Source organism: Macaca mulatta, chromosome 7 (genome assembly GCF_049350105.2).
Source record: "Macaca mulatta isolate MMU2019108-1 chromosome 7, T2T-MMU8v2.0, whole genome shotgun sequence".
In the NCBI taxonomy this organism is placed as follows: Eukaryota; Metazoa; Chordata; class Mammalia; order Primates; family Cercopithecidae; genus Macaca; species Macaca mulatta.
In genome coordinates this window covers 78297522-78316202 of record NC_133412.1, presented here as the reverse complement: position 1 = coordinate 78316202, position 18681 = coordinate 78297522, and the positions used below count along the sequence as shown (strand labels likewise).

Below are 18681 nucleotides of genomic sequence, written 5' to 3'. Positions count from 1 at the left end.
CTTGATAATATCAGCGGAGGCTTGGCACAGTGCTGGCACACTCAGTGCTCAATCAGGGACAGCTATTGTTGGACAACCTGGCTGGCGGAGATCTCAGCTTCTGTCCAAGCTGCTGCCTCTCAGACGGAGCTCTCAGTCTGCTGGTCACTATTGCATGTGTCCTGTCCCAGCCCAGGGCACCATCCCCTCTACACTGACCAGGTCTCAGTGCCCTGTGCCCCAGGGTGGATGGTCAGGAGTGCTTGTGGGTTGGCAGTGGCCAAGGGATGGGGAGGATGGGATGGATGGGCATGATACAGAGAGTGAGCAGTTGTACATGGGTGGCCAAGGGAAGGACAGAGTCAGAGGTGAGTTAGCAAGTGGGGGAAGATGGTGCCCAACCAAGACTGGGGAGCCACGAAGAGGCCAGTTGGGAAGGAAAGATGCCAGACACGATTTGTGGTGCTCACGAGAAGATACCCAGTGGGAACATGCATAGGAGAGGCAGGTAATGAACCTGGAGAGCCAGACCTCGAGACTGGAAGTCAAGCTTGAGGAGCCAGAGGCAGAGCATGCAACTGGAGCCGCTGAGTCACCCAGGGGAGTGTTTTGAGCAGTAACTGTGTGCCAAGCATGGTGTTCTCACTCTATTAACTGCTTAAATCCTCCCAGCAACCCTGTGAAGTCAACCAGGAGGTATTTCTGGACTGCTCAGTTACCAGCCCTCAGTTACTGAGTGGAAGAGTCAGGATTGGAGCTTGAGTGGTCTCTGCTTCTGAAGCTTCTGTTGAGAACTGTCATGTGCCTGCATTGCTGCCCTCTCTGGGCACCTGTCCTAGGGAGTTGTCAGACATTTCCACCAATCTAAATGACAGCTCTGTGAAGGAGGCAATAATATTCCTGTTTTCAGATGAGAACATTGAGGCTCAGAGACTTGCCCTAAATAACACACGGTGGATGTAAAATCAGGATTTGAATTGAGTCTCTGATTCTGAAGCCCGAGCTGTTGTCATGAGCACATGCTGTCTTTGGGGCCAGGTTGGATAGTGAAGGAGGCGAGGACCCCTGCAAACCTGAGGCAGAGGAGTTCTGTGACCTGATGCCCAGATGAAGCAGAGGGGAGGGGAGTAGGAGCGAGAGAGGGAGAGTGCCGGAGGGACAGAATTCGTCACACTCGCCAAGGGAGGGAGGCTGGTGAGTTGCCTAAGATTTGGTCTCTAGAATTCTGACTCCATGCTTCCTCAGCTATCTGACCCTGTTGTATTATCTCAGCCTCAGTTTCTTCATCGATAAATAGGCATCATAATACTGACTGCTGAGTGTTGTGTTGAGGATGAAATGAGAGACTGCATGTCTGGCCAGGGTCTAATGTGTAGTGAGCCATCCACAACAGAAAGCACTTGTCAAGTGCCAGGCTAGGCTGCCCTCTCCAGAGAGCCTCTCCTTCAGTCAGGGTGGGCACAAGTGCATGTGTGAAGGGTTAATTTGGCATTTTCAAGTCATTCTACCCATAGTGAGAAAGGACAAGCTTTTTCCATTTCTGGAGAGACTATAGGAGATGACAGCCCTCGGTCTGGCTTCCATTCCAACTGCTGCTTACTGATGAAGTGAAAATAGGAAGCTACCACCTCTCAGTTCTCCTGCTGTGCAGGCAACACTGGCCTGTCTCAGCCTGCAGACACCTGCTAGGTGTGTGTATTTTATATTGTGTGAGCCACAGAACAACAGGAGTCTGGCTTGGGGGTGGAAGTGCAGAGGAAGATGGTGGAAGGCTGTGTCCTTTCCACAACTTCTTCAGAAAATACAAAAGAGCGGCTGGGCTGTGGCCACTCAGTGCTGCAGGTAGCACAGAACCGCAGGCAGTCTCACACTGCAACCTCACACTGAAGCAGTGCTTGCAGGGTCTCCGAGGCCAACTAATTCAGAGGCTCCCAGCAGTTTCCAGTCCAGGGCCTCGGTTCGCCCATACAGTGACTTCAGTGGGCTCACCCCCATGGTTCTACTTTTCGGACCCTTTGAGTGACGTTGTCATTTGATTGGTTCCCATAGCATTCGAACCTCTTTCTGGGTTTGTGCGGTCCTACACTTCCTGAGTTCTAACTGGAAGCAAAGGCCAGCCTCCCTCACGGGGGCATTGCTACTGAGGCTCTGCCAATCAGCCCACCTGTGCCAGACTTCTGGAGCCAGCTGTGCAACACACATAGCCTGGGGGAGCTCCCTTTTCTAGGGCAGCGGCCCCCAGATACTAGTATTTTAGTACCAAAGTTGAGTTTTCCAGATGACATCTGGAAACAGCATAAAAAATTATTCTACTACTGGAGTGATGAGAATTAGGCAAAAGGATTCCCACTGTATAGACTGGGAAACCAGTAAGAGAACAAGGACAAGGGAGTCACTGACAGGGTCACAATTAGCATGCAGGCCTTTCATTTTATAGTCTTGTCACTAGATTCTTAAGGTCCATTCATAGTTTTCAGGACACTTTCTGAAGAGGGTTCTAAAGCTATTCCTTTGGGCCTCCTTAGAGTGCAAACAGATGAGCTGAAGGCCCTGACTGAGTTAAAGCAGGCGTCTACAAGCCCCACCCAGGAGGAGTGCAGGGGAGCTAAGAACAGTGAGCACTTCTTGGGCACTTGAACCAGACACTGTGCTAAAATTCTTTGTGTATGTCAATTATGATCCACTTAACTCTCTGAAATGCCTACTGTTACTGTGTTCTTCTTATAGATAAGGAACTCAGGCACAGAGAAACTAAGTAACCTTCTGAAAGTCACAAAGCTGGAGCCAGAATTCAAACTTAGACTTCAAGTTTGTGGCTCAGTCATCTTTACCCTGCTACGTGAGGCACTGGGGAAGGGCATGGAGTAGGGAAGGATAAACGTTTTATCTGGAACTCACACTGCATGCAGGTGGCCAGCCATGTGGGAAGGAGGGAAAATCCCCATCTGAGCCACAGATCCAAACCAGAAGAAACTGAATGAGATGCTCTGAGGGATAAGGCCTGTCTTAGAGACATCCTCGCATCTACGAGAGTGGGTGGCAGATGGGCAGCCGTGGAGCCCAGCCCTGACCAGCTGCTGTTTGCAGGGGAGAGCTGCCTGTGTACCCCTGTGGTGAGTGTGTGGTGACAGTGGGATTAAGTGTACCCAGCAACCGTAGGGACCATTGGTGGAGACGCACGGTGGGCCCTTCTGCCTGGCCCTTCCCGCAACTCTGAGTCCTGGATGCTTAGGGCTTTCTAATCTCCATCCCCATGGCAGTGGGATGAGACACAACCATTACTAAGGCCTTGGAATCTCCCACCTCTCAATGGCCAGGCGGTTCACCCAGCAAGTGTCTCCTAATCTGAAGAGCTGGGAGAGCAAAAGATTTTATGAACTATTAGAGAACCCCCTTCAACCTCCCTTCTAGAAAGGAAGATGTAAACCAGTACAATGGGCCTGTAGTTGGTACCTGAAGTGAGTGATCTCTTTCCTCCCCTCCTGTCAATTCTGCTTCTTCCATGTTTTCTACATCCCCCATGATTTGAGTCTTCTGATTCCATTTGTTATGTCTGCCTTCTGTTTCCTGCCTCATTTCACAAAGGATTAGATGCCCCTCTCAACAATACATTCAAAATAATACAATAATAAAGTAAATATTTGAATAATTTGGAGTCAGAGGAATATATAGTAAACCCCTGAGGTGGACGGAATGCCAGGATTTCTTAGTGACCCCTTTTCAGAATACCGCTTCTGGAGCCATTCTGGTATGTCTCAGAATGACCTGTGGGACACATTTTCTTTTTTTTTATATTATATAAGCAGTTTATTCAATGCATATTTATTAAGCACCTATTTTTTGAAAAGAAAAAATATCCCTTCTTTTCTAAATTCTTTTGTCACATTTTGGAGATACCACTATGGTCCTTTCAGAATCAGACCCTGGTTAATGTTTTGGGTTCTAGATAACACTGTAGAATCCACCCCATATATCATTTTAGTCATTCATCTTGTTGTTAATTCAGAGTTCACTTATCATTTTGGGATGGTTCTCCAGAAACATTCTAGAAAACCATCTTAAAAATCACATTTTGTAATCCACGCCAGTGTTGCCATGCCGTTTTCTGGAACATGGCTGAATCTGGAGCTGGGCGTTTGCTCCTCTGCATTGTGGGGTGGGTCAGGACAGCTCTGGGCAACTGACATGGTTAGAGGTGAGGCCCCCACTCCAGCCACCGCCATAGACTGTCCTCTTCAGTGAGGCCCTCAACACACATTTAGGACCTACCCAGCACTTTCCTAGGCCCCAGCTACAACAAAACCACAAATCCTGCCTTCATAGAGTTACATTCTAGCCAAAGACAAAGAACATAAGAAAACTAATAAACGAGTGACATGATCTGACTTGTGCTTTAAAAATAACACTGTGAGGTAGGTGGATCGCTTGAGTCAGGAGTTTGATACCAGCCTGGCCAACATGGTGAAACCTCATCTCCACTAAAAATACAAAAAAGCCTAGCCAGGCGTGGTGGCATGCACCTGTAATCCCAGCTACTTGGGAGGCTGAGGCATGAGAATGTCTTGAACCTGGGAGGCAGAGGTTGCAGTGAGCCGAGATCGCACCACTGCACTCCAGCCTGGGTGAAAGAGGGAGACTCTGTCTCAAAAAAAAAAAAAAAAAATCACTCTGGATGTTGGGGGCAAAATGGGGCTGTGCTTGGAGGATAAGGTGGTTAGGAGGCCAAGGCAAAGGGCCAGGCACGAGTAGGGTGATGGCAGGAGAAATGGTGAGAAGCGGTCAGATTGGGTTATATTTTGGAGGTTGGGCCAACTGGACCAGTCAATGAGCTCAGCACAGGGGTAAGGAAAAGGAGTCAATGACTGCAAAGCCTGTTGGCCTGAACTGAGTGAGTGGTTACCTTAGGTAGGACTGGGTCAGAGGAAGGATTTTCTGGGGATGGGATGAAAACCAAGAGTTGCAGTTTTGCCATGTGGGTTGAGCTGTTTATTAGACATTCAATAAGAAGATCTATATATTTCTAGTGATCAGTGACCACTTTACTAAACCTGAGCTGGGTGTGTCAGAGTAGAGAGGGTGGACCCACAGGAACAGGCTGCCAACCCCACAGCCTATGACCAGAGCAACCTGGAAGACCCCCACCCATGGCAACTTACTCTAGTTTTATAAATTCACTCATTCATTTGACACATTCAACACACATATTGAGTGCCATGCTGGATACTTTCAATGTGCCCTGCAAAGGCACAAGTTTATGGCATAATCTAAATAAATAGATAACGTATTCTTTTCTTTTGCCATATTTAGTGCCATAACTTTTGAAAAAACACAAAAGCTGGCTGAGTGAATGGATCAGTTTATAAAATACAGTTAATAAGGCCCATGAGGCCTGGCTCCCATTGCTAGGCCGGTGGGAGGACACGTGAACTCGGAGCCCTTTTATTCTGTGCCTCTGTCCCTCAGGCCACTCTCTCCAGGCCACCATCTCACTGCTGTCCACTCTCCATTCTCCAAGTGTTGCCATGCTTCTGATCACAGCCCTGCTCAGGACCCTTAGGCATGCCCCAGCCTCCTCTGCAGGCCCTTCACTGCCTGGCCTCAGCCCTGTTTCCAGTCCTTCCCCTTAGCCTGCACCTGCACTGACTCCACCCCATCCTGCCCGGATCACTCAGGAGGGCTGTTTCCTGGCTCCTGGAACACAGCCAGTGCATTTCTTTGCCTTCTCCACATCACTCACGCCATGCCTTCTGCCCACTTGTTGCCACAGAAGGCCTAGCCCAGCAGCTGCCACCCTCAGAGGACTTCCTTTCCTGCCTGGTCCCTGTCCATCTCCACCCCCAGCACAATGACTGCTGTGCTCCTCGGTGCTCCTGAGGTGCTGGTCCTTCAAGGAATCACAAGCCCACCTAGGAAGCACTGCTGCCTTCTGCCTGGGAGGCTGGACTTCTCCTTCAGTCACAAGGTGCAGAGAAGGCAGGTGGCCCGTGTTCTCACTGCCCAGCCAGCTCTGTGTGCAGTTAGGAGCCAACTCACTGTGCACTCCTGGAGGCTGAGACAGGGTCGACAGTCTAAAGCTGTGCTTTTCAGCACGTCCAGGGTAGGGTTACTGCAAAGGCCTTTCCTGGAACTTGCTAGAGGTGCAGACTTTCCGGCCCCAGCCAGGGCCCACTGAACCAGCACCTGCATTTTCACAAGGGTCCCTAGGAATTCATGTGAACAGCCGAGGATGAGAAGGGCTGGTAAGAGAAGGGCTAATCATCTCCAGACAGGACTTAATAAAGGACAGCAAAATGAATCCAACAGTGATCACCCATTCCAGGCCAAGTAAGAGATTAGAAATTGGAAAAGGTGTATTGCGCCAGTCAGGCTCTCGGTTGCAGGAAACAGAAACCACCCTGGCTATTTCAGGTGGAAAAGGATTTGTTACCGGATATTAGGTGTTTACATATCCTTGGAAGGGTCCAGAGTGTCCCTGCAGATGCCCTAGGTTGCTGCTACCTTGGTCCCCATCAGGGAGACAGGGCTTTGGGAGGGATTGTGGGGGTGGGTGACCTTCAGCTCCTTGACCCCAATGGAGAGGTTGTCATGGCCACTGTCACAGCCACCTCTCAACAGCCATAAAGTTGCTATGGAAAAATCCACCATCTCCCCAACCAAAGCGTGGGGAGTAAGCAAATGCTTTACTAAAAAGTAGAAAAAACCCCAACAAACCAAGGGCAGGGGGTGGGGGTGGGGCATGAGGATGGTCTCTGCTGCTCTTCTTCCAATTCTTGTGCAAGCACAACTAGTGAGACACCATATACAGCCACAGCTGCTTTCCCCTGCTTGGAAGTCAAGCGATGGGCAGCTGGCTTGTAGAGTGTGGAGCCTGTCACAAGTGCAGGATGGTGTCTCATGATCTGGCTGGAGGCTTGCTGCGCTGCAGAAAACCTGTGAGCCTACTCCATGCCACTCTAAAGCAGACTTTAACAAGAGAGTTCTTGGGAGCAAAGCGCTGATGGTGACTCATGTGACTTGGTTGGGGCATCACTGTGCAGGTAGATAATGGAGCATGCTTCTTCATGCTTCCTCCAGGAGACGCCTGGAAGTGGAAGGCTGGATGAGCAGCCTGTATGGTAGGGCAAAGAGAGAGGGGCAATGGCCAGGTAAGTTATGCTGCCAGCAACTGGTGACCCCCGACGCTCCTGCAGCTCAGTGGGTACTGTGAAGGGAGCTGGGCTTGCGCCAACATTGCTGGTACCCCTCTCACCTAATGGGGCTCAGGGGTCCCCCCAGTAGGAGGCTGGATGGGGTGGGCCACAGGGCAGGAGCTGAGACAGGTGAGGAGAGGCAGTGCAGAGTGCTCAGGCTTGTCAGGGAAGGGGTTGTGTTTGGGTTCTCCAAGGAGCCGACCTGGAGACAGCTCTGTGTTGGAGATTAGGGAAGTACCCCAGGATCAATGCCTGTGGGAAGAAGAGGAGGAAGCGGGATCAGGCGGAGGAAGAAGGTGAGTTGTGCTGCAGGCCCCTGGGGGGTTCAGTTGGAGCCAAAAGTGTCAGGGATGTCCCCTGTTGGTGGACATGCCATTGGAAGGGTGTGGCCTGGGCTGTCCCTGGGGCTGACAGTGCTCCTGGTAGCTGGGCGATAGGTGCTTCCATGAGGAGGTCTGAGGCAGTACAACTCCATATCCCCCTCAGAAGAGCCTGGGGCAGAGGTCTCTGCATGGATGAATGGGTGGGGCAAGTCTCCAAAGAGCTCACTCTAGGGCCCTTGAAAGAATCCCCCTGGAGTAAAGGAGGTGTGACTGCCAGGGTTGGCCAAGAGAGCCCCACATATAGCACCTGCTGAGCAAAACAACGTGAGTTCTCCCCAGTTCCATCTTCTGCGATCCCAGACCTGGAAGAGCCTGAAGATGAGGAGGGAAAGCCGCACGTGGGTGGTGAGATTGAGGTTTTATTATAGACTTGACTGGACTTTTAGGTCCCTGAACAAGAGTCATAACTATCAAATGGGATTTATTCTTGGAATTAAAAGTAACCAGGTCAGGCGCAGTGGTGGCTCACCCCTGTAATCCCAGCACTTTGGGAGGCCAAGGCAGGTGGATCATTTGAGACCAGCCTGGCCAACATGGAAAAACCCTGTCCCTACTAAAAGAAGAAAAAATACCAGAAAGCCATGGAGTCTCCCTGAGATGGAGCTTCAGGAGTCTAGAAAGGGTGATGTGAGGAAGCTGATTGGAGGCAGTGATGGGAGAAAAATAAAGCGTATCTTGTCAGTACTCCAAGTTCAGCCCGCTACTGAGTCTGTACTCACTGAGGGGTTGGGATAGGGTGGTTATGTCCTTGTGTGGCAGGGAGCAGAGGAGGTGGGGGATGCTGCACTTTTGGTTTGTCGCATCCTGGGAGGCTTTGGAGTCCACGTGTGACCCAGTTTTCTGCCTCTGTCTGAGCGAAGTGAGCTCCGATTAGAGAGGGTGTAAGAGCTCTAAATGACTGCAAAGTTCTTTTCAATCAGACAGAAAATAGGTGAGAAATGCATTTCCGTTAATGCCCCAATTATCCCACTCCCAACAGGACAAAAAATGTGCTTTTGCCTGCTCCCAGGGACAAGACCACCAGGATCCCCTGTGTGTCCTTTCCCAGAGGCAGCCCGGCTGGCACAGCTGAGGGGGCTGGAGAGGGGTCCTTGCAATGCACTGAGGCTTCCCCCCTGGCTTTCAGAGGGCCCAGGATCAGGCCCAGGCGAGTCCCATCCCTGAGACAGGGCCCACACAGGCTCTGCTGGTGGCGCCCCTGCAGCCACCTCCGTGCTTCTCACCCCTCCTCCACCCGGAAATGGCACCTTTGCCTCTGCCATGGTTTGGATGTCCCTCCAAAACTCATGTTGAGATTGAATTGCCATTGTGACAGTATTAAAGGGTGAGGCCATTAAGAAGTGATTAGGTCATGGAGTAGATTGTTAGAAAATCCAATTTTGCCCTTGCATTCTTTCTCTCTCTTTTTCTTGTGCTCTCTTTCTCTCACATGCCCTTTCTCTTTCTCTCTCATGCTCTCTCTCTCTCTCTCTCTCATATCCCCTTTCTTGCCCTTCTGCCTTCCTCCATGGGATGACACAGCACAAAGGCCCTCATCAGATTTGGTCCCTCAAACTTGAATTCACAGCCTTTAGAACTGTAAGAAGTTACCCAGTCTGTGGTATTCCATTACAGCAGCACAAAAGGGACTAAGACAGCCTCCCAAACCTCCCTAGAATCTGCCCTGCCTGCAATCCTGCTTGCGGCTGTTTTCTGCCAGACTCATCTCTCACCTGGATCCCAGCCATGACCTCCTGTGGGTCTCCCTGACTCCAGGTGCCTTTAGTTCCTCCATCCAGTGACCCAGACCCCAGCCTGCTCTTTCTAAAACACACTCTGACCACGGCACAGCCCTGTTAAAACCTTTCAGGGGCTCCCACTGCTTACAGCCTGCAGAGGGCCCTCCTGGTGCCCCAGTAGTATAGGGCCCTTCTGATGTTACGAGGCCACCAGATGCCTGGTTGTCCCTCCCTCTCTCATCCCACCTGCAGTCACCCCAGCCTTGCCCATTTTCCTCTTCTATATCCACCGCCCCCAACTTCTCTCCATCCCCACTGACTTCTCCAGCATTCTCTCCTTCCTCTATTAGATTCCTGTGGCTGCTGTGATAAATGACCACAGGCTGGGTGCCTAAAACCACAGACATTTGTTCTGTCACAGTTCTGGAGGCCAGAAGTCCCAAATCAGTATCATTGGGCCAAAATCAAGTTGGCAGCAGGGCTATGCTTCCTTCAGAGGCTCTAGGGAATGAAACCATCTGTACAGGGTTGACAAAAATTGCCCGCCCAGTTCTGGACAGAAATATAGTTAGAATTAAGCATTTATCAGGATGCACTTTGGCCCTCTTCCTTGTTGCTAAAAGTCATGTAGCACTGGTTACTGACCATTTGCATCCCCATCGTTTCTACAGATAGGATTTCTGACATTAGGATCCTGAGACTATTTAACAATTGATTGCATCCACGTTGTTCCTATAGACAGGATCTCTGACATTAGAATCATAGAGTTTTTGTGTAAAGATGGCTTAAGATATTTTCCAGGCCATGAATTCCAGGAACCAGTTTGAAGACCCCTACACAGAAATGGGATCGGCATGAGAATTCAGCTGTTTCATCTCCTTGTCCCATGACTTCACCCTGCACTCTTCCACCCATCAATGATCTCCACACTTTGGCCCACTCCAAGACTCTTAAAAACCCTAGCCCCAAACTCCTTGGGTAGATGGATTTAAGGTTTCCTCTTATCTTCTCATTCAGTGACCCTACGATTAAACTCCTTTCTCTACTGCAACCCTGGTGTCTTGGCATATTGACTTGCTGTGCACATCGGGCAGCGAACCATCACAGTTTCAGGAAGAATCTGTTCTTGCCCCTTCCAGCTTCTGGTGGATGCTGGCATTTCTTGGCCTATGGCTGAATCTCTCCAGTCTCTGCCTCTGCGGTCACATGGCCTTTCTTCTTCTGTCTGTGTAGTCAAATCTTCTGGCTCCATTTTACAAGGATACCTGTGACTGCATTTAGGGCCCACCAGATCATCCAGGATAATCTCCCCATCTCAAGAGCCCTCATATTTCTTTTTATTTTTTTTTTAAGAGATGGGGGTCATGCTATGTTGCCCAGGCTGTACTCGAACTTCTGGGCTCAAGTGATTCTCCTGTGTTGGCCTCCTGAGCAGCTGGGACTACAGGCATGCACCACCGTGCCTGGCTTTCAAGATCTTTAATTTAAGGCTGGGCCTGGTGGCTCATACCTGTAATCCCAGTACTTTGGGAGGTCGAGGAAGGAGGATCGCTTGCACGCTACCCTTTGTTCATGCCACCTTCTTTGCTGCAAACTCCCCCCATCACCCCTCATAACCCATAGTTGCCTCCTAACTCTTACTCTGATTTTGAGCTTGTGTCACCTCCTCTAGGAAGTGTTCCTTGATTCGTCTTCTCATCACCACCATCACACACACACACTCTAGGGCGCTCTCTGTCTCTCTCACTCACTCACAGGTGTCCCTGTTCTGTGGTGGCACCAGGTGGTGTCACAATGGACTTTTTCTGAATTTGTCTCCCCAGCTAGCCTCCTAGGCTGCTCAGGCCAGTTACCAGGGCTTAGACATCCTGAATCTGAGTGTTGATAGATGCTTGAGGAAGGAGGGAGGGAAGAAAGACTCGAGGGATAGACTTCCCAATCATTTGGCATTTTCATTTCATTTCATTTTTGGCTGCAATTTTTTTTTGAACAATTGGGCTTTATCTACAGTTGGATGAATTTAAGGAAGTAGGAAGATGGGTGATTGGCTCCCATAGCTTTTCTGATTAAAATTACAGGAAAAATATTTGAAAATAATTAATAATTATAACAGCAGCAACAAGATGGCCATGCATCTGCATTCACCACTGTGCTCCCCACCAGGGCCCCACAGAATCAGCCAAGGCCCTGTGAGGATGGAAGCTGCCACCTTAGCAGTGTGAGGATCGGGAGGGCAGGGCAGGAAAGGCAGGGCCAGCCTGGATGACACTCGCTGTGCCCGAGCAGAGTACACAGTTGCCTTACAAATCCCCCTGCCAGTCCTGTGGAGGTGGGAGTAGCTGAGGCTCAGAGAGATGCAGCCATTTCTCCAAGGTCACACAGTAGAGCTGAGATTCAAACCCTAGTCTTTGTGACTCCAAAGCCTAAGCTCTTCTCAGCCCAGCAGGGTAGAAGGAATGGGCAACCGAGTAGGGCGGCAGGTGGGGGCCATGGGCAGGGAGCAGGCCTGGCCTAGAGTCCAGGGGAGAACTAATTGGATTTCCAGGGGCATAGAATCTGGCTTGTGTAGTATCCCTGAGGCTCTCCCTCAGAGCAGCTTAGTGAGTCAGGATCCAGGCTTTCTTTCCAGCCACGAAGGAGCTATAGGCTCCTTAGATGCTGGAGCTGCGTCCCACTCAACCCCCTCATGGTCCTGAGGGAGAAACTGAGATCTGGTGTTGGGGAGGGAGTGTGGCCTGACAGCCTGCATGCTGAGTCTGTTCTCAAGCTGGGTCTAGACAACAGGTGTCCTCCCAGCCAGGGCCCCCTGTGACACCACGCTGCCCCTCAGTTGACATTTCTTTTTAGTTCAAGGGGATTACGCAAATCCTAGGTGGTTAAGCTGCCACAGGGCACTATGGAAACAGATCACCCTGCTCTCTCTGCCTCCTCCTCCCGGCCAAGCAATAATGACACTGAGGCTGACTTTTCTGGCAAGACTTGTGATGCTAATTTGGGAGCATGTGCATAGTTTGATTTGAACCTGGGTGGGCAGCGGGGAGAAGCCAGATTAATTACGAGAACAAATTTGAGAGCCAAATCAGATGTCTTCCCCCAAATACTGGACCAACAATGGAGATGGGGAGTATTACAGGGTCCATGTGTGTCCAAATATATACTAAAAAAAGTATGTGCACATTTCAGCAGATGGTTTATGTAATGCCTGACTGCAGCGTCTATACATTTTTTGAAAAACAGTTCTTTATTTTAATTGGTTCATTAATTAATCTGAATAAGTAACATCAATATGGCACCTACCTCTAAAGATGAAGAAGGTAAAGAGTTGAGTCTGCTTTCCACCTGCTACTCTGTCACCCAGTTTCCCGCCCTGGAGCTGAGCACACTGCCAGTTTGGGGTATGTCTTTCCAGATACTCAATGCATACACAAACATGTATGTACACATCTTTACTCCTTTTCTACAAAAATTAGCAACTATACTATGCACTATGTTCTGCCCCCACTCGTTTTTCACTTAGCAAGCATCTTGGCGTGTTTCAGGGCTAACATTCCATTATACGGATGTACTGTATTATAATTTAACTAGTCCCCTATTGATGGACATTTAGGTTCCAATCTTTTACAGTACCTTCAAAAATATCTTTGCATACTTGGTACACATTGGAAAGAATATCCATAGCTTTGTGGTCCCATACTCACTGGCCACATGTGGCTATTTCAAAGCAAATTAATTCAAATTAAATAGAATTTAAAACGCAGTTCCTGGTCACATTTTAAGAGCCATGTGGGACTAGTGGCTACCATTCTGGCAAGGAAGATATAGGGCATTTCTGTTGGGCAAGCAGTTCTAGTGGACCTTGCTGTCTCTATGTGGTACATTCCTAGAAGGGAATTATGAAGCCACAGGTCTTCGCATCTTGTGTTGACAGATATTGCCAAATTTCCCTCTGAAGAGGCTCTAGGTATTTACCTTCCCCCAGTAAGAGCTGAGAGAGAGCACACGCTCTTTTGTTTCAGAACAATTGGTGTAGAATGTTGGAAAGAACACAAAACGTTCCCTGTGTACTGATTCCAAGGACATTTTGTTTCCATTGTCGGTGCTCACGTTGCTCACATCAGACACTGCTGTTCCCAATTTACAGTGGGCATGCCTGTCCCTGGGGTCCCACACTGCTGTCTCCCTCAGAGGGGAGATAGCCATCTGGCTGAGGTCTGCTTCTCCATGGCTCTAAGCCTCTTCTCGTCTCCTCTGCATACTCTGACTTGATTCATCATGGTGCAGGGCAAACTGCTGATCCCATTTATTCTCCATCACCACGAGACAGCCTTAACCAGAAAATTCAGCACCCTTGGCCCAACCTCTGTTTCTTCACCTCCCACTGTCTCTGACCCTCCTCCCTTTGGTGAATCATGACCTCCACGTGGCTAAACCTAAGGGGCACCTCATCTGGTAGAGTTCCTATCAGACTTCTGGACAGCAACCTGCACTCTGACTAAGCCCTCTGTCCTGCCTCCTTCACAGTCTCTCCTGCTTGCATTTATGATCTTGGCCATCTTCTTTTCCTTACTCTGTACAGTTTTCCTGGGTTGTCTCGTCCCACTATGCATTGATTGGCATCTCTGCATTTGGGGAATGATGCTAAGGCATTTAGCTTCTATGTCCTTGATGACTAGTAAGATTAAACATCATTTCACAGTTTTTGAGCTTTTGAAATTCTTCTGTTATAAAGTCAGGGTGGAAGCAGAGTAGATGATGGGTATTAGACAGATTCCAATCCAGTTTCTGGCTCCTGTGGGGCTCTGGCCCCCAGAGGCTCTTCTGATTATCCACGCTCTGGGCATCTTGTGTCCACGGCTGCTGCACTTTCATCGCCCCTCCCTTCCCACCATGGTCCCTACACCTTCAGTCTACTGAGGAGACACAGCGTCTCATCACCTTCATTTCCCCAGCACTGTGCACGCCCTCCCTACCTCCCACCCAGTGGACAGGGATAGGTGTCAGCATGCTCCCACCTCCTCAGCCCCTCCAGGGATATTGTTCCATCACCCCCATTTGACAGCCCTGCTCTTCTGAAGTGTGTACAATCTATTACTTCCACCTTCCTGAACTCCTGGTCTGCTTCCTACACTATGGGCCACTCCACTTTGTTTGAGGACTTTGAACCTCATAGACTTCTCTATCCTTTTCCCTGACATGCTCTTCCAGGCTTCAGCATCAAGGTAAGTTTCTTTGTCCACATAATTACTTGACTTAAACCTCAGTGACTTATAGTTCGACTATTTTAGACACCCATGTGCCTCACTTCCTCTCCTGTGAATGAGCTCTCTCTTGAATCTCTAACTCTGAAGTTCCTGTTGACCGCAGCTGTCTACACACCCACCTCCCTTTGTCCATCCCATCTGTGGAGTCTGCTCTTTATCCTTGGTGTGACTGCAAGTTTTTGGTTTTTTTTTTTTTTTTTTTTTTTTTTGAGACGGAGTCTCGCTGTGTCTCCCAGGCTGGAGTGCAGTGGCGTGATCTCGGCTCACTGCAAGCTCCGCCTCCCGGGTTCACGCCATTCTCCCGCCTCAGCCTCCCAAGTAGCTGAGACTACAGGCGCCCGCCATTTTTTTTGTTTGTTTTGTTTTGTTTTTGAGACCCAGTTTCACTCTTGTTGCCCAGGCTGGAGTGCAATGGCTTGATCTCAGCTTACTGCAACCTCTGCCTCCTCGGTTCAAGCGATTCTCCTGCCTCAGCCTCCCGAGTAGCTGGGATTACAGGTGCCCACCACCATGACTGGCTAATTTTTTGTATTTTTAGTAGAGATGGGTTTTCTCCATGTTGGTCAGGTTGGTCTCAAACTCTCAACCTCAGGTCATCCGCCTGCCTCAGCCTCCCAAAGTGTTGGGATCACAGATGTGAGCCACTGTGCCTGGCCTGACTGCAAGTTTTAATGACCCCTTCCTTTCCCTGTAATCCTCTGGTAAGCTATTCTCTCCATCCAGTCTCCCTATCCAGTTCAAACTGCATGACCCACCATGCCAACTCAGTGGGAACCGGGAACCTGACCTCTCACCCCTCAGGCTTGCTTGTGTTCTGAGCTCCTGAGGATGCTCATTCGCCCATGGTTCCTCTTGTACGCCTTCTCCTCCACAAAGACTTCCCTTCCGGCCCTGAAGCTGAGGGGATGGGTCTTTCACTCCAACGCCAATACCATTTGTGCCTCCTTTTATGGAACTCCATTCTAACTCAGCCACATACCTGTCCTGCCTCCTCAGAGTGTGAGCTCCAGAGTATGGACAGCTCCAGCTCCGTTCTCCCAGTGCCCGGCCTCCATGTTTGTGGCTAGCCCATGTTGGCTTAATTTGGTGATTGGATAATTTCTGCTTTGGCAAGAGATAGCTTCATCACCTTGGGCTGATAGTACCCAGATTTAAAAAGCAATGTGTCTTTCCAGAACAGGAGAAAATGAGTAGAGAAAAAGAATAAAGCCCAGCAGTAAGGTATATATGCATTTTCTTTTTTCTTTTTAAAGAGACATGTCAGAGCCAGGTTGCAGGCAAATACAGTTGGGAAATGCTTTCTCCCAAGGTGCCAGTGAAATTCTGCTAGCATTCAGGGACTCTAGTGGTAAACAGGCTTATTTTGGCAGTGACCGTACATCTCGGTGTCAGGTGATAGCCTTGGCAGAAAGATGTGAAAACATCACGTCTATGCTGAAAGGAAAGAAATTGCGTTTTTTTTTGCTGGTGTAGGATAGGCTTTCCTTATGTAGCCAGTCCTGTGCAGCCAGCTTCAGAAGCAAAACTGCAGATGCACCCATAGCAATAATCTGAGGCTGTGCTGCCAGAAGACAACAAAGTGTGTCACACAAGCTGATGCCAACACCCTGCTTGCACAAATACTTGGGACCCACATGCTGGGCTTTGCATCTTTCCACCTGTGGGAAATGCAAGCACACGTTCCACCTGTTTCCTCAGGAAGGAGAGACCTGCTGCTGAGAGGGGCTGCAGCAGCAGGGACAGGGCAGTCCGGCATGTTAGGTAAATAATCACCGCCTAGATTGGTCAGCCTTCGGTGAAGGTGACGTTGTCTCTCACAGGGGTGGGAGGGTCAGTCTTTTAGAGGCCAAGACAAATGATTAAGAGACAGTACAGTTTAAGACAGCACCAGCTTTATTGGCCACTCAGAGCCTGGAAACAACACTGTGCACCGAGAGCTTACAATAAAGGAACATGCATTTTCCAGTGCATAGTCAACAAGGTGGCCTCCCTTGTTGCTCCCGGGGTTGCGCCAGACATCCATTTCTGGGCCCAAGACCATTGATCCTTAAGGGTCCTCTGTCCTGTCTGCGCATGTAGGCTCTGCTGGGCAGGATCTTCCTTTCCAAAGCCCTCTTGTGAGTAAAATAACATTTTTGAAACAATAGTGTGTAGATCAGGTGCAGTGGCTCACGCCTGTTATCCCAGCACTTTGGGAGACTGAGGTGGGAGGATTGCTTGAGACCAGGAGTTCAAGACCAGCCTGGGTGACATGGCAAGACATTGTCTCTATAAAAAATACGAAAATTATCCGGGTGTGGTAGCATGTGCCTGTAGTCCCAGATACTCAGGAGGCTGAAGCTGGAGGATCGCTTGAGCCCAGAAGTTTGAGACTGCAGTGAGCCATGGTTGCACCACTGCAATCCAGCCTGGGTGACAGAGCGAGACTCAAAAACCAAAACCAAAATAAAAACCTATGGTGTATGGAGGACTTTTAGGAGCCACAGAAGACTCCTGTGCTTGCTATCCTCCAGGTGCCCCTCCAGATCACTCTGCAGCCTGGGAGGCTGAGCCTCCAAGTACCACAACACTGAGTTCCCTTCCTTTTGGGATCAGCCAAGGGAGACCCCAGCAAGGGACTATAGGGTAGGAACAGTCAGGCATTTCTTCCCTCTCCCTCAGGCCACGGTTTTGGCAGAGCTGCACTCTGCTGCTGTGGCAGCTCCTGCCAGGTTCTAGGAACTGTTCTTCCCCTGCCTCTTCTAGCCTAGGGTGGCAGCTACTTTGTACTCCACCTTATTTCCTGAACCTTGCCCATGCCTCTGCAAAGAGCTTTCATTGAGCTTTTCTCTTAAATCTTGTGAGCTGTTTCCTGCTCAGGCCCTGACTGATGAACTGTCTGATTGCTATGGGCCCTCTGTCCACCAAACCATATCAAATCACAAAGTGTAAGTTTTATTTTTTAATTTTTTTTGAGATGGAGTCTCGCTCTGTCGCCAGGCTGGAGTGCAGTGGCGCAGTCTTGGCTCACTGCAACCTCCGCCTTCTGGGTTTAAGCGATTCTCCTGCCTCAGCCTCCCAAGTAACTGGGATTATAGGCACCATGCCCAGCTAATTTTTGTATTTTTAGTAGAGATGGGGTTTCACCATGTTGGCCAGGCTGGTCTTAAACTCCTGACCTCGTGATCCACCCGCCTCGGCCTCCCAAAGTGCTGGGATTACAGGCGTGAGCCACTGTGCCCGGCACAAAGTGCGATCTTCAAATGCACCATGTTTTTATGCATTGTATTTATACGTAGTTTTGCGGTGAAACAGTCTAATTCCTTCCGACAGTGGCTTTGATCCAAGAAGCCTTCGGTTGGGCTTCTTTGGTCACTGGTCACAAGATGACCTTCACAGGTCCTGCTAAAGATTAAAGAGAAGGCAGTAGGGAGGCATTTTTCCTTCTAAATTCAGGTCTTGGTTCATGATCTTCCTCCTTTCTTTGCCCTAACACAGCCTCTTGCCTATTTAAGGGGCATCTGTGTCTTTTCCTATACTGAGTTTAGGCAGATCACAGTGCTTAGCTGGCTGGACACAGAAGTAAAACCCCACAGTGCCTTCCCCTTCTGGTCAGCAGGCCCTTCCTGCACTCATCTGGGAGGAACAGTGCTTTTGCGTACTTGACCACTCCTTCTCAGCTTCTGGTGATACTCTTACCTTTGGTCTTCTCTGCCTGTGGAAGAGGGGCCTCTCTGGTCGTGTCTCTAGAGCCCCCACCTTTGGCTTCTGTGCCGTATCCAGGAACTCTAGAGCCCCAACAGAGGAGCAGTCAGTCCTGCCTGGGGGTGCTGAGTTGCACCCCACTGCCAGCACTACCCAGGTTCCTTATCAACTTGCTTTCTGCACTTCTAGATTTGGGCTCTACTCAAGCCCATCCTGCCATCCACCCTATTTTCTAGAGAATCATCAGGTTTTTTTGTTTTTTTGTTTTTTTTTTTTGAGACAGTCTCGCTGTCACCTGGGCTTGAGTGCAGTGGCACGATGTCAGCTCACTGCAGCCTCCCCCTACTGGGTTCAAGCGATTTTCATGCCTCAGCCTCCAGAGTAGCTGGAATTACAGGCACACGCCACTATGCCTGGTTAATTTTTGTATTTTTGGTAGAGATGGGGTTTCACTATGTTGCCCAGG

The 18681-nt window shown here is 49.6% G+C and overlaps 1 protein-coding gene and 1 long non-coding RNA gene across 3 annotated transcripts in view; one reads left to right on the top strand and one right to left on the bottom strand.

Moving 5' to 3' along the window:
- The window catches only part of DET1 (DET1 partner of COP1 E3 ubiquitin ligase), a 43783-nt gene extending 40186 nt beyond the window's left edge, over nucleotides 1-3597 (top strand). For both annotated transcript variants that reach the window (XM_077937813.1, XM_077937812.1), the window contains one exon: nucleotides 2707-3597. In XM_077937813.1, the coding sequence (XP_077793939.1) occupies nucleotides 2707-2710 (4 nt within the window). In that variant the 3' untranslated portion in view covers nucleotides 2711-3597. The remainder of the gene's footprint in view (nucleotides 1-2706) is intronic.
- A 12809-nt stretch (nucleotides 3598-16406) lies between these two features.
- On the bottom strand, nucleotides 16407-18588 carry LOC144330086 (uncharacterized). The gene is made up of 2 exons (XR_013395951.1): nucleotides 18440-18588; nucleotides 16407-16720 (listed from the first exon to the last, which is right to left on the bottom strand). It is a non-coding gene; the product is annotated as an uncharacterized LOC144330086 (long non-coding RNA).
- Nucleotides 18589-18681: the final 93 nt, after the last annotated feature.